General features: G+C 39.2%; 1 protein-coding gene across 4 annotated transcripts in view; it reads right to left on the bottom strand.

Annotated features, from left to right (window-relative positions):
* TRPM3 (transient receptor potential cation channel subfamily M member 3) overlaps window positions 1-15,385 on the bottom strand; it is a 417,155-nt gene that overhangs the window by 34,772 nt on the left and 366,998 nt on the right. For 3 of the 4 annotated variants that reach the window (XM_017807295.1, XM_017807294.1, XM_017807293.1), the window contains exons 17-19: window positions 12,782-12,949; window positions 11,749-11,874; window positions 5,479-5,619 (exon numbers count right to left, since the gene is read on the bottom strand). In XM_017807295.1, the coding sequence (XP_017662784.1) occupies window positions 5,479-5,619; window positions 11,749-11,874; window positions 12,782-12,949 (435 nt within the window). The remainder of the gene's footprint in view (window positions 1-5,478; window positions 5,620-11,748; window positions 11,875-12,781; window positions 12,950-15,385) is intronic. The other variant, XM_017807296.1, reaches the window with a different exon arrangement.

Raw genomic sequence — 15,385 nt, 5'->3', positions numbered from 1 at the left:
TCAGTGGGAAGTGTGAATTAAGTTTTAATTTCTTTCTCCTTTCTTTTGACACACTGAATGTAATTAAATGGTCAGTCAGGCAAATGAAATCACCAACTTTATCAAACTCAGAGAAATCCAACTGTCACACTAGAGCATGGACTGTAGCATGAGTGTGGCTGGGATCTGTGGTGGCCAGAATCCATCTACCTGACTACATTGTCTTTCAAACAGCAGCCCTACAAGAAAACATATCTGAGGCCAAATTTAAATCAGAGAAAAGGTGACTCAGTTCTGTGCATGAACATTTAGTCACTGTGGCAGAAATCTGTATTCCATACATTTGTATTTTAATTCAGTTCTTCTCTCTGAACTGTGTGTTAGATGTAAAATGAAACAACCATAGAGGGCCTTGAGACTTTTGGGTAGGATTATTTCAGTGTTCAGCACATCACAGAATAGAATTTATAGTCCTACTGTATTAGCTAGAGAATATTACTTCTGTTCTCTGTAAAAGGATTTTGGCTTTTGTTCCAGTGGCTGGTTGAGAACACTCAAGAGAATTCTTTCTATTGGCCATAACTATCAGTATAGAGAAGCCAGACAGTTGGAGCATTACTTCTTGTCTACATAAAACAGCGGGGGAAATGATCTCACTTGTCTTTTAGTTTGTGAGAGATGTTGAATTGCAACACTCAGGTCTACAGACTGATCTTCCCCTAACACTCCTAAAAGAAATGGAGAGCAATGTTGACTTAGTCAGCATCTAGAGTTACATCTGAGTCAGCAGAAACTCTGTCTGGGCAGGCAGAACTGAACACATGCCTCCCTAGCTGAAATAACACTTTCTAATATAGCACAAAAAGTCAGGTGATGCTGTTACCTAATATGCCTCCTTTTAGACCTTATTGATTACTAATTATCAGAAAATCTAATTTGGTCTGATTCAGCAGCCTTTGGTGAGAATTAGCAGTGAGTGTGGCCAAAGAATAGGGACATTAAGGTTACAAAGGTGACAGAGTCACTAGAGGGTTTTGTTTCTTCTTGGTTTTCTTTTGAAATGTTGGCATTGCTTGGCTTTGGGTTTGGTGTTTTTTTTTTAATGTCAAATCAAATTTACTCAAAACTGTGAAAAGTTTTTGCTTGGCAAAAGAAAAACAAGATCTTGATTTGTGAATAGAATGATTCTGAAACTTCTCCACTTTAAACAAGAAACAAAGCCTTCAGACAGTGAGTGACACACTCCTTCTCCCTCCCCAGACCTGTAACTTGCTACTGCCTTCCAGGAGGCTATCCTTATCTCAGACTGTGGTCAAACCTCAGAGCAGCTGCCCATCCTGGTACTCGGGATTCTTTTAAAGTGCTACAGCACAGGTAACTGAACCCTCTTTTGTTTTGCTTTTACATGGCTTGATAAAGACTAGGAGCTGCCATTGTCACCCTTGAGGGCAGTACCTGAAGAAACTAAGGAAAGGAATGCCTGCTAAGAAGTTTCTAGGGTTGCTCCCTGCCCTTCTGTGGATGCAGTCCCATCCTATAGAAAATACTTGAATACTCATTATGGTAAGGGACAAACCTGGAAATTGTACGAATAGATTAGTGCTTCAAGAGGGAGATCATCCTCCTCTTTTCTGACTCATTGCAATAAATAAATGATCATACACTGAATTGGTCTCAAAATGCAAAACTTAGGGCAAAGTTCTTCTGATGTTTAGAAGATGACTCTTACTCAGGGCCCAATTCCCTCTGCAGTTTTCCTCCTCAGAAGAGGTAGAAACATGGCCTTACTTCCTGCTAGCATTTCAGTTAATGCTAGTAGTAGGGGTAATTAAAAGGGTAAAGCCTTCCTCTTCTCACCAAGCAATTTGTGAGATGAAACATTTGTGTCATGGTTTCCAGTGCAACAGCCATGAAACAGAACAGAGTAGCTGACTTTTGAAATTGCTGCATGTCCAGAGAGAAAGGCTGAAGTTGGGTTCTTTTTGTGTTTGGTTTCGTTTTATTTTGTGGGTTTTTTTGAGAAAAAGTTATTTAGCATTTAGTTATTTGAGCCAAAATGATACTTACTCAAACATCCCATTTAACTCACTCTTGTATATTTTGAGAATGAAGGTAGATATAGCTATATAGTAATATATATATAGTAACACCAAATTATAGCATCCTGAAAGGGTGGTCACGGCAAAGGAATGTCCCTGGGAATATCCCTGGGCTTGAGTATAGGTGGCTGGCAGAAAAGTAGGGAATGAAAGGCTTGCCCTAACCTTTTTAGTGGGGAAGAAGCCTGCGTGCCCCTGTGAGGTTGCAAGCTATGCTGGCGAAGGTACATGCCTTGGGCAGAGTCTCCCATGCCAGACAGGTCAAAATTGAAGGGTCAGATAAGATGTGTCCATGGGCAGGATGGACTCACAAGCCTCTCGGCAGTCATCCTAGGAGAAGGACAACTCTAAATCCAAACCCGGGCAGATGGAGCTCGTTTGGCCCTGTGAGGCCATCTATCTAAGAGAAGGACACTCTAATTAAACCTACATCCTGAGGATCTCGCTGCCACCGTCCAAGCTTGCTAGGCCCTGGCAGATGAACCTCAGGATTAAAGGGTGGGTCCAGTTCTGTGCATGCTGTGTCTCACCTAAAAAATCCACTGCGCAGGCTCGAAGGATATACCCACATTTGTAAAGCCCTGTAGTGACAGGCGAGGGATGAAACGGCAGGTGATAAGGTGCACTGGAAGCCGCAGACCCAACCCTGCATGCAGGAGGTTCAGGACACTGGTTGCCTGAGACTGACCCCGGAGATGACAGTCTCTTTTGGTAGCATCCTGAATGACCAAGCAGCCTTTTTCAAGGAGAGCACTGCTTGCTCCACACGGAGAGGGGCCTAGAAAAGGTGGCCTAACCAAAGCTGGTTAGTTAAACCTAACCTGGTTTGTTAAACACGGCCAAAGGGCATTTCTGATGCGGTCAAACAAAGATTAAGAGATGGTGAACTTGCCACCAGCTGCCGCAAGAGAGGAGCCCCGAAGAGGAGATACAAGGACTCCCTGAAACATCTCAGCCTTGGCCATATTGATCATCATCACTGGTCTACTCTGGCCTCCAATCAGGAGGTCTGGAGACACACCATCTATAACGCTGCTACTTCCTTTGAGAATGCATGCAGGAGAAAAGACAATGCAGAAAGAATTGTGTCTTGCCGATACCATCCAAGGAGTCTTTCCACTGTGCCTTTGTAATGGGACTTGTCTATCTCACATTGGCCCTTTTAGCCACCAGCGTGCTTGTAGCAAATGTGGGTAGAGCCCTTCCCAAATTTTCGTTTGCGAAGCCTAGCCATGATGATGATGATGATGATGATATAGTAACAGAGATAGGTAGATGCAAAATTATCAAATTATTTTAAATGGTATAAAATAACCATAGGTATAGTCCTTTTACTTGCATTTTGGACTGTGGAATATAAAATTGGGAGGATTTCTTTTGAAATCTATGACTAATATTTGTGCCTATATGCTTGTAAAAGTATGGTAGGCTGTGCAATTTTTACCCTTCTCTGAAAGTTGTTTTGCTTTTAGTCTTCAGGAGTTTCCCAATATAACCAACTGGTAAGCACTGCAGCCAGAATCCACCTTAACTTCCTCTTTAAGTTCAGTGTAACCAAGATTAATTTTTAATAAGTGACCTTGACTGAGATTTGCCTCAGGACATAAAACTGTAAAAACAAGCCTAAATGAAAATGCACTATTGATCTCTATCTCCCATTTAAAAATTGAACTAACAGGGAAAGCCAGGATGCATCTTTCCATTTGCAGTATAAAGACTTTTCTGGTTGTGCCTAATACACACTGGAATTCATACTGAGACAAGGCTGCTGATAAGCAGTTTCTAGACTTGTTGGCCTGATTAACATTCAGTGGCCACAGAGTTCAGCAAGTAGAGCATCCACCACAGTTCAGACTTAATTGATGTGAGTTGTTCCCAATGTGTGTAGATGTATTGCCTGGATCTCAGCAAGGCAATTTTTCTTATAAGAAAGTAATCTACAGAAGAATCCATTCTTTGTGATTTGTTGTGCTTTCAGCAGAATAATGGAAAATATAACTTGGAAGGACCACCTGAAGTCATTTGGTCAATTCCATTGGGCTGAGGCAGGACTAATTCCAGTGTACCATAATGGACATATGTTTTGATAAGATAGGTTAGAAATCACTAGTAATGGTAAATCTACCATGTCCTCACATGGTTAATGACAGTACTTCTCGGAGCAGTTAGAAACTGTTTCCTAACTTCTTATCTAGAACCACCTTGCTGCAATTTAAGCCATTATTTCTTGTCCTATTCAGCAAGGATTTGGAGCTACTTACACATATTTGAAAACTATTATATTCCTTCTGCAAACTTTTTTTTTTTTAACAGAGAAAACAATCTCACTTTCTTAAATATTTTCCCTTAAGTCATGCATTATAGACCTCTTGAAATATTTTTCTTGCTCTTTTTTTGTCTCCTTCAAACCCCTCCATACTTGTCACGTAATGCTGTAGCTGAACTGGGATAGAATATTCCAACCAAGAAGACTGAAAGGATTACTTTCTTGTGATCTTTTTACTGTTTGGTCTCATTCTTTCACATTCTAGTGCAATTTGCAAACTTCAAGTTTGCATCATCCAAGTTTTGAATGAAAATATCAGCACCTGATGTAGGAGAGAACCCAACGGAATAATTTTCTAACCCCTGCTTCCAGCTTGATAATGAATAATTATTATCTACATTTGAGGACTAATCATCAAAAAGATTTTTATCCACATCGTAACTTTAATATAGCAGTTATTAATTTAGCTGTGAGAAAACCCTGTGAAGCTTTTGGTACTCTTTTACTGTAGTCAAAATACATGACATTTTTTTCTGCTCCATCTGCAATGTCTGTTTACAAGGAGATCATACTGATTTGACATAATTTTTTCCTGAAAAATGTACATAAGCTGTTGCTCATATCTTTGATATCTTGTGGGTACTTATGCGCACATTTTCTCTGAGACATACTCTGCAGACTAGTCAAAACAGAAAAAACAGAAAAATGTTCCAAGGAAAGATGTGCTCTATCTCCTTCTTGTTTGTTTTTTTTTTTCCCCAGAAATTATTATATATTCTGATTTGGCCCAGCCTCCCCCTGGCTTACTACTGGGAGCAATCCTATCGTGAATTCTCCTATAGGGAATTCCTTGGGAGCACTGACTGAAGTAAACTGCCATTTATTGTTTTATTTAAAGAAAGATATACACAGTCATTCAAACTTTAGCCATTAACTTCTTGATAGAAATGGTAGTCTTTAAAAGTCTTAGAAAGGTTTGTAAGTGCTAGCTGAATTTCACCAAATATTTTTATCAAACTATTTATGGGCAAGCCCTCTAATACATGCAGATGTAGACTTCAATGAAACACAAAAGATGAATCCAATTCCAGTATTTGTACAAATATTAGTAATATAACAGGAAAGATTTCTTACCGTGTAAAACCAAAATTTAACAATGGGAGCATTGTAAAACTCATAAATCTTTCTTCCAATAGGGATCATTCTGTGCCTGCTCTGAACTTCCTCTTCCTCCTTCTTTCTTGAGGACTCGCCATTCCCTCGTCCCAGCATTGCCTAGAGGAAAGGATATATTTGTGTTCATTTCTTTGTGAAAGGCAAATTAGACTATTTTTTGAAATGTCAACAGGAAACCGTTCAAAACTTTTCTGATTTCTTGATCTTTAGATAAAACCAGGTGACCGCAGCTGGGTGTAAAATGCTTTGTTCTCAGATTATCTTTTTTTGCAGGAAAGCTGCTGTTTAATATGTTGAAAACTGAAAAAGCCATGCTTTGGCCTCAACTCTTAGGTTCAGAGTGAAATTTCTGAGTGGTGAACAAAAGATGAGATGTGGACAATATTTCTCCTTTTCTCTCGTATGGACAGAAACATTTTTACCTGGCAACAGGTTTTTGTCATTTACTTCTATATAATAAATAGAAGCAGAGAGAAAACATATAAGTTTTGGTTTTAAACAAAGAGAAGTTCATAAGGCTGAGACTGAGAAAGAATAACGGGAAAAGATGAGTTGGTAGTTTGCTGGGCAATGAAGCCAGTATCTCCTTTTATGCTGATCACTGGATCTGACACAAGTTATGATCCCACAGTGAACTCTACATGGATGTAAGAGCTAGGAGAGCTCACAGCTGCAGTGAGGCCTTAGATTGAAATATCCATGTACATTGTTGTAGCTTGTTCTATAGTGAAGTTCCAGATTGCTCATGCAGTGCCTCTGTTAGGCTTGATCTCACTGTTACCACTGCAATTCAGACGCACTGAAGAGCTATGCTGAGCTCCAGGAACACACACTTAAGAGGTCCTCAGGTATAAGTGCAAACCTAACAATCAGAAAAGGTAATATTTTGTTTACTCTTAATTTTGTGGTCCGCTGCAGAGATGTGGAAGAACCAAACTATATAATCACTGAGGTTAGTGCTTAAAAAAAGGTGATCCTTTGTATTTGGAATGTAACATGATCTATTAAATGTTCATTCTAAAGCAATTATTCAGTTAATAATAGACTAAGAGTGGATTTTAGGTCACTGTGCCCTGAACAAGTTCTTAATATTTAGTTTGTGGATGCACCTCTGAAAGGCAGCACTACCACACATGGAAGCATTTGTAAGAACTGAGACATGACTGTCCTGAGTATGCATGATGATGCTTTTACTTAAATGTTTCTAAAATGTTTTTCTACAATAGACAAAAGCCCTTTCTACTTATGTCAACTGAAGCAAACTTTCACCATCTGTGAAGTTGTTCTCATCTGGAACTTAAATATGTGGAAAACGAAGAGAACAATTAGATGCCAGACATAATGTCTTTCAATAACAAGGTCCCTCTTTTATCTATCTCTGTGCTCTCTGATTCAACAGGATGTTCAGCACGTACTTAGCTAACCAGTTACGTGTGAGCTATTTCACCTTCTAGACCTCTGCAGGAACTAGTGATGCACTTCTCACATATTCAAAAGTAAGAAACACCATCTAACTTTTTCTTCCTTTTTCTACTCAGTGTGAAGCTATACATATACATCTTGTTCCTGTGAAATAGTAATTTGTAATGATAAGCTCATGACAATGTTTTTCTTTCTTTCAGTCAGTACAGGTATTTGTAACATTATTAGGACTGTGTTTGGTCCAGTATGGCTTCTGCCTAATATTTCTCTTTCACTTCAAAATATTACTACTTTCCACGTGGACCCTTATACTTTTGAATTTGACTATACATGGATGTTGCCCTGCACATTTTTAATAAAATACAACAAAGATTCAGACAGAAACTAACCTGTTGGGACCCTCTCAAAACTATAGCCTGCTTTGATGTAGTTATATATTTCCTTTAGCTTTTAATGGCTGAAGACTTTTAAGTTCATATCCATAAATGTAGATAAACCAATAAATATTAAAAATCTAAATGCTCCTCCTGCTGGTTTTCACAGAGCACATAAAAACCCTTAAAAGTCCATCAACATTTTTATAAAAAAAGGAAAAGGACAACGTTGCTGTTAAGCAGAGGAGAGGTTTTCTTCTAGTGAAGCAGATAGCTTGCAAGAATATGAGACTTACTGAATATAACTACAGTAGCAGAAGTTATACAACCGCCACAGAAGGTATCATTACCTGAATGCTACAAACCCAAAGTGATTCTTTGATCTATAGTATGGATTATTTATATGGGTGTGGGGGGAGGGGAAGTGCAATAAGATCTGAATTCAGGAAAATTATAGCCTAAGAAGGTATTAATTTCTTTGCTTCTCCCTACCTCCTGATACTGTTCAGGGAAAGCTGCCACCTGGAGCTACAGTTAGTGTAGCTTTTCCCAAGGCTTTGTCTCTGCTGTCCTCTGGTGCTCAGGAATTTTGCAGCAGAGTGAAAATAAATGCTGGCTACTTTAACAAATGAGCAGTGCTGTGCTTTAATGTAAGGGATTATTCTGAAGAGTTCAAATCCTTCATAATTTTACAAATTTACTGATTCTGAGACAGACTTAGTTCTCAATTGAATCAGAGAGTTGTGGATGTTTTTATGGTAATGCTCTTTCAGTATCTGGATTTATGCTTTAGCTCATGAATTCTGATTTCCTATTTGCTACTGCTTTCTCATTGATAATGACGCTGTAATTTTATCTCATTATAATTATTTTTTAATTAATTGTATCTTCTCCCCTCCCCTATGCTACAGATGGGGAATTTCTCATGTGGATTAGATTCGACCTGATCTTCCTGACTATCAATTATACCTCAGTATTAACAAACTGAAAAGCTTCCCCATTAGAAACATTCAGAAATATCCTAAGTAAATGTGTCAACAGAATAACTGCAATGCCAAATGTGAATGAATGTTTTCCTTGGAGCAGGGTGCAATAGGATGGGAATAACTCAACACACTGCTCTGTGTGGGCGGCATCTCTCTCTCTAATACACGATTTTGTCCATGATTCACCAATGAGTCATGCAAGGTAAATTCGTCAGCAGCTCAGCCTCATTGTGAAGTACAGTACAACTGCATCATTTTAGCCTGAGGGGATTGATGTGCACAGAGTTCTATATGGAGATTTTTCTAATCAGGGTTTTTTGTTGTTGGGCCAGATTTTATGTGGTTGAGGACCATTTGCTGATAAGGAACCAGGATAGTTTTGGGTTGTGCATTTTTGCATTAATATATGTTAATTATCCTAAACTATATTTATTTGTTCTATAATTAAGTAACAGGAATTTCAGTCCTGCTAGAATGATTATAGGCTCTTCCAATTTCATCCTAAGTGAAATCTAGATGCTATATAGAGAATTACCCCGTGTCTCCACAGAACTGGTGTGGAAACGGTCCATAGCTGAGTAGTTATATCTCTGAGCACGTTCTGCTGTATCCTACACTACGTATGAAAGTGCTGCCTCTATGGCAGTTGTTCTGGGGTTACTGTATTCTGCTTTGAAATACCAGTAGAAAAAAAATTTAATGCCTTTATTTAAAGATGTGTAAAATTGGATTTTCCATGTGATTGGTGGTTCTTCAAGGTGAATACAGAGGAGCAGGGCTAAAGTGCCAGAAGCTCAGTCTTCCTGGCTGCTGAGCAGGGCAAAAGACACAGAGAGTGCCAGGGCTGCTGTGTGGTGGTGCTATGGGAGGGTTTCCAAAATCCTTGGAGAAAGTCAGAAATCTCTCCTTATGGAGAGAGTCAGCACTTCTGCCTAGTGACCACCAGAAGTGTCTTCCTATTCCATCTTCCAGACAAGCTGAACGGGTGCCTTGCTGCTGGCATGTGGAAAGCTATGAGAGTTATCTTCCATTGAGTTTGGCTAGGGCCACTAGGACATTAGTCCTCAGCCTTTCCTATGTTAAGAACTGTACTTTTAGTGATATAATATTTGGTTATTTCTTACCATGGAGCAAAGGCTAAGCATACATACTAGACATGAACAATGTGATCTCACAGGCCAACAGCTGCTGCTGAAAAGTCCTAACTCAGATTCCTAGACATGCCCATGGAAGTCCAAACTTTCTATTTATTGTGGAAAATTAGAGCAAAATGAGCAAAACAACAACTGAAACATCTTCTAAAGGACTTAGATGACTTATTTGTGTTCTGAAGTAAAACAATGTACTGGGGAACTGTAATATACAAACAATAAGGCATTGAATAGGGTTAAGGATGACTTCCAGAATCAGGGTTATTTTGGGAGGTGGGTAGACTGCTAGGGTGTCTGACTGACCTAAAATCATCTGCAGTTAAGGCCCTGATTAGGACATTTTAAAAGCAGAAAATGTCCCTGGTCTTTAGACTTCAGCTCCCTTCTTTTCCTCTGTGTCCAATATTTAGGATTAATGACTGGCAGTTCCATGAATAAATTGTGGTAAATTCCTTGGTGCTGAGGAGCATTGATGAAAGCAGAATTCAAGTGCTTTTGTGAGTAGCCACTATAAGTCTGTTGCTTAGCACCTAGGTGTTAAAGAAATGTGGGCCTAGCACTCTTACATATCTGTTATAAAGTTTAAAGCAGGTGTGAATAACAAGTAGCTTACAGTGAATAAACACAACATCTTCATAGTATATACTATCTTCATAGTATATGAAGCTACCCAGCAGACCCTTTGAGAGGAGCACAAAGCAAATACATACTTGCATGCAGATGCACCCATGTGCAGACTTTGCTGTTGCTGTAGTCTATGTGATCACATTATTTTGTGCATATGAGGTGTAAAATAGTGAAAAGATCACTGTAGGCCTGTAAGTCATGCAGTCTGCACAAGTGCAATCCAGAAGAAGAAATCGACTCTTTGGCCAGTCTTTAATCACCTGGGCTTGGCAGTGCAAGACATACAAGTCTTCATAAGAAATCAGTGAATAGACTTGACTAGATGAGATCGATTTATCTTCATTTTAGCAGAGAGAATATAATAGGAATAGAGACCTGAGAATTATTCATTGGAGATAACTAGAGAGAGAGTTAGGCAGATTGTTTCAGTAATATTTTATTTGCCAGAAAAGGGTTTTTAAGGTGACCAAAATGATTTTTAATATATTAATTTTGTTTTTTAATCTTTAAGATTAACAAAGCTCAGAAACCCAAACCATGGAAAAATTTTGAAAATATTTTAGACAATCATTCACCAATTAAGTAAATGAATAAAAGAAAATTGTATTAATAATAAAAAAATTGTTTAGTTGTCCTAAAAAGAAAAATACACAGGTAATTCTGAATACAATAGTTGCGAACTACAGTTAGGGTGAGTGACTGACCTGTTAAGCCAGAGTTCAGCAATGGATTAAATGTTTATGATATAACATCACAATAAATTATTATTCTTAATGAACTACAAATAAGGTACCCTTAAATAGTAAGGGATACTATGGCTAAAGGGAAAGTTCACAAAGCCACTATCCAGTCTTTCAGGCATTCTCTTATCAGTAGAGAAGAAACCTGACCTAACTTATCCCAGACCATTTGTCTAAGGCTGGAACGACAGAAAACTTCAATCCAAAATATTTTCTAATATTTAAAACATGTCAGGTGACTAAATGTAACTGCCTATGGCATCTAACCACAGATATTCAAAGATCTCTTTGCTAGCAATTATTCTCTCCTCACTACTGAGGAGCACCTGAGCAAAGAACCTGTGTTAGAAGCTCTATTGCATGGTATAGATTACATGCAGAAATACTAAGTCAGCAGTGGTGTACCAAAGATAGTTTTCAGTCTTGGTGGACTCCACAGGAACATACCTTATTTACAGGAGCTTGTAAAGAAAAGCCTGTAAAAAAAAAGCGTCTGAAACTTCATTAGAATGACGCACTAAATTTGAAGGAGTTCAGGGCAGGGTCAGTGACAGAAAAGAGCGACAGGACTGTCAGCACATGGAAGGGAGAAGGGTGGGAAAATCTAAGATTCATCTGGAAAAGCAGGTCCAGTGCACATATCACTTCTTTGCAGCAGGAGTTAGAAGGGAAAAAGGAAGCAGTATTGTAGACAAGAAACCAGGAGCTAACTGCAGAGAGATGGAAAAGACATCTTCCCCAAATTTCTCCCCATTGCCAAGAAAAAGGCAGCTTGCAAAGTGCTTATTTGATTTGAATAGGCACTTTATAAGTGGATCAGAAGCCAGGGATAGTAAATTGCAATCAAAAGCTAATGAGCAAAGAATGCCCCATTGCTTCCATTGCTGCTATTCTGACTTCTGGTCCTTCCCAACAGCTGGGTTCTTGCCTGCAAACAGGTCCTGTAGGTGGGTCTTGTGGGCTGCTCCTTCGGCTTTCCTGCATATTGGGTCCTGTAGGCAGGTCCTTCTGCCTGCCGGCAGTCGGGGTCCTGTGGGCAGCTCCTGCTGTTTGCCTGTGGGAAACAGTCTGTTTTTTTTTTTTTTTTTTTTTTAAGCTCAGCCAGGAAAATCCCTTTTACTTCTATGCCTCTATCCTGACCAGCTGGGACTGAGTTTTAAGCCTTTTCAAAGACATCACAATCAAACCCAAACAAATGCAAAACAAACTAAGCTAAGGCAGATCTGATAGCCTGTATGCTACTTGCCCAAATTAAAAAGTGTCAAACAACAGAATAAGAGATTGGAAGTAGATGACTTGTATAATTTTTCAAAGCTTTAGTTGTTTAATTCCCTTTGTGGTGCAAATTATAACTCTGAGGCTATGTTATTAGTACAAACTAGTCCCTCCTTACATAAATCTGCTGAGCTGCAGAAGCTGAGCTGTCTAGGTGCTTGTTAATGTCTTCCGTGGATTAAAAACTGGATGTATGTTTGTATGAGAGGTAATGACCACAAATACAAAAAGAATTTTGAAAAAAGTTTTTCTGGCCTCTTTGCACACTTACTTGCCCTCTAATGAAGTTAACTAAAGGAAAAAAACCTCTGGCTTCTATGAATTATTAGGCATTTCCAACAAAAGGTAGACTTTACAAGCTCCATTTCCACCAGAGAGGACCACATACCATGACTGAGTGCTTCTGAAATCTCATTCATTTATTTCAGACAATGTGGCATCAAATTGAGTCAAATTATGAGATATTACACCAGAACATGATGCATCAACATCACCATGCACTGCTGCAACATCAAGACAAAATGATGGCAAATTGTATGGTTTGAGTACCCATGGAGGAGAGAGGAATGTGAAGAGTGGTATCCTATCATCTGCTAAATTGAGCCATCAGACAGTCTGCAATGCCTACAGAGGTAGGAATAACAAATTCACAGTGCTGAGGTTGATGATTTATTGTCAGCACTTACAGTGAGTTCCATGTCTTCCTCATCTTTTTCTTTCACTGGCTTCTCTGGTTCTTCTGGCTCTTTTTCTTGAAGATGGATCTCACTGGCCTGGGACATGTAGGGCATATCATCTTTGTTCTTGAACTCCAAGCTGAGGATTGAAGGAGGAAGTAGAATTCCTAGAATTACCTAGAGCAATAATAATAACAATAATCATCACAGAAAGTAGATATGGTCATAATGGTTACTTAGCATCAAACAGAACAACTCCCCTAGGACATTCACGAAAAGAAAGATGTGTGCACGTGAGTTTCTACAACAATATAGCATTTGTCATTCGGGATAATGCTATCACAGAGTAGTGAAACAAAGCATATAACTTCTACTAGTGTTGTTGTGAATGCTCTTGAATATTTTATCTGCTTGTGCCTTATCAGATGCATATTGCTACATACTAGAATATATTTACAAAGTATTATATAAGGTCAGTGGTAGGTGGGACCACACAGGTGTTCAGACCTTGGACCTGCAAATTTCTGAATTTTACATAATAGAAAATATAAGTGTAAATTACACACAAACAGTATTAGTTTCTACACAGAGGATTAATAGGTCTCAAGCTCTCTGTGTCCATGTTTAGTGCACATAGGTAGTCAAAGTGTGTGTGTGCTGATGTGCTTAGATATGTGGTCCCCTTGGATTTTGCTTCAGTAACCAGGCAGCTGTGTAATGGTCATGTTAATGCAAGGTCTTTCCTTTCTGCCTTCCCTCTCTTATGATACAGGAGTGAAGAAACCACTAAATTACCTTGTGTGGATGTATAAGTAATGAACAATGGTTGGGGTTAAATCTTTAGTATAACTGAATAGATATCATAATAACACAAAGAGAAGTAGCCTGTCTGTATTCATATGCACAAGAAATCTCCAGGTTATGCTGTAATCTCTTGGAGAACGATTTTGTTATAAATCCCTCCCTAAATGACAGTGAAATCAGATAGTTAGCTTGTTGGTCAGGGAGGATGACTGCTTGTGCTCATCATATCAGCAGACAGCCTGTGTGTTGTTGAAACCATTCAAGTATGCAATTAGGAACAGCTAATGAATGTTGTGCCCTGTCTCAGAAGAGCTACTTACACTGCTCCTGCACTCACAAAAACATGTGTCCAGGGAGAGGGGGTTACAAGCAGACCTGGCTTCACAGAGAGGCTATTTTTAAGAACAGGCAGGATTAAAAATTGCCTCTGCCCCCTCCATTGGTGCTATACATCTCCAGCAAAAATCTAAAGGATTACATTCAGTCTTCCTACCATTTGTCAGTTTCGAAGGGAGAACCTGGTTCTTGGAAAATAAACCATGACTCATGCTTGCAAATTTATTTCTTTGCCATGCCGCCTCTTGCTCTTGTATCTTGTAGCCTGCTTTAAACGTGCCCTGCTAATGAGCCTCAGTGGAGTAAAACACAGACTAGAAACTGAATAAAAGACTCTTGTGAAGCCCTGATGTTACAAGAAGCTGAAAAGAAAGAGCCTGTTACCTTCAGTTATTCACTATGAAAGAAAGGTCTGTTTTATGGCTTAAGAGATGTATGCTGAAAAGAGGAATGCTGAAAAGTAGCAAATCAGTTGCTGCACTCTTCCCTGTGCACTCAGGTTGAATATCTGCAAAATCAAGCAGGGAACAAAGCAGCTGTCCCTCTGAAGGGCAACAGGCCTGTGAGTTGTCAGAAAATAGGTAGTAGAAATGTCTCGAAATGTGAGATCGTTTTCTCTCTGTAGCAGAAAAACAACATGCACAGGTCCTGCAGGAGGGTGATGAGAATGCTATCAGCTACTTGTTCTCATTTGTCGCTGTCACTGGTTTAGACCCAGTATGATAATGATACACGTACTCCTAAGCATTCTTGACATTACTAAACATCTTTTCACACAGCAAAACAGCTGAGCAACTACGGCTTTTCATACACCCAACTAGTGCAGGAGAGGCAATCCTTATACTGAAAATAGTTCTCAGTGATCTAGGAGGAAGAGGAAATTCCTGGTTATGTTCTGACTTGTGACTACTTTGGTGAAGGTGAAATGTGCCAACCCACGGACACAAATTAATCTCCCAGAATTCACCTTGCTCTGTTAGCAGTTTTGTCAACTGTGGAAATAAAGCTTAAATAGCTTTGAAAATTGAATTGTCCTCTAGAGCCTTCAGGTAGACCCTTCAGGTCAGTCATCAGGAAGACTGGCAAGGGATTGCAAGAAAATTTGTGTTGCTTGCTTTTGTCTATTCTGGGGAAGGTTGTTAGATCAGCACCTTTCACTAGCGGTTAATTCACTTACACATCCTTTCCTTTATCTCTAGAACACTTGGCTAACTCCTCAAGTATACAGGTAGGATGACACAATGATCTCCTGGCTCAATTCTTATTCAGATAACCAGTGCCAGATGGGACTCTGAGAAAGAGAATGAAAAAAACTAAGCAATGTGTTTTGAACTTAGGTTCGAGACAAGCTCCCTGCTGAAAAACTGAACACAGGAAGAATATACCCTGCAAATAAGAACCCGAAATATGGCTAATTGAGACAGTTATTACTGACTTCTTGTGAGCTCTGTCACCATTTATCAGAACTTCTCT

Source organism: Lepidothrix coronata, unplaced genomic scaffold (genome assembly GCF_001604755.1).
Source record: "Lepidothrix coronata isolate B3197 unplaced genomic scaffold, Lepidothrix_coronata-1.0 Scaffold18, whole genome shotgun sequence".
Taxonomy (NCBI): domain Eukaryota; kingdom Metazoa; phylum Chordata; class Aves; order Passeriformes; family Pipridae; genus Lepidothrix; species Lepidothrix coronata.
This window is presented reverse-complemented; position numbering and strand designations above follow the sequence as displayed.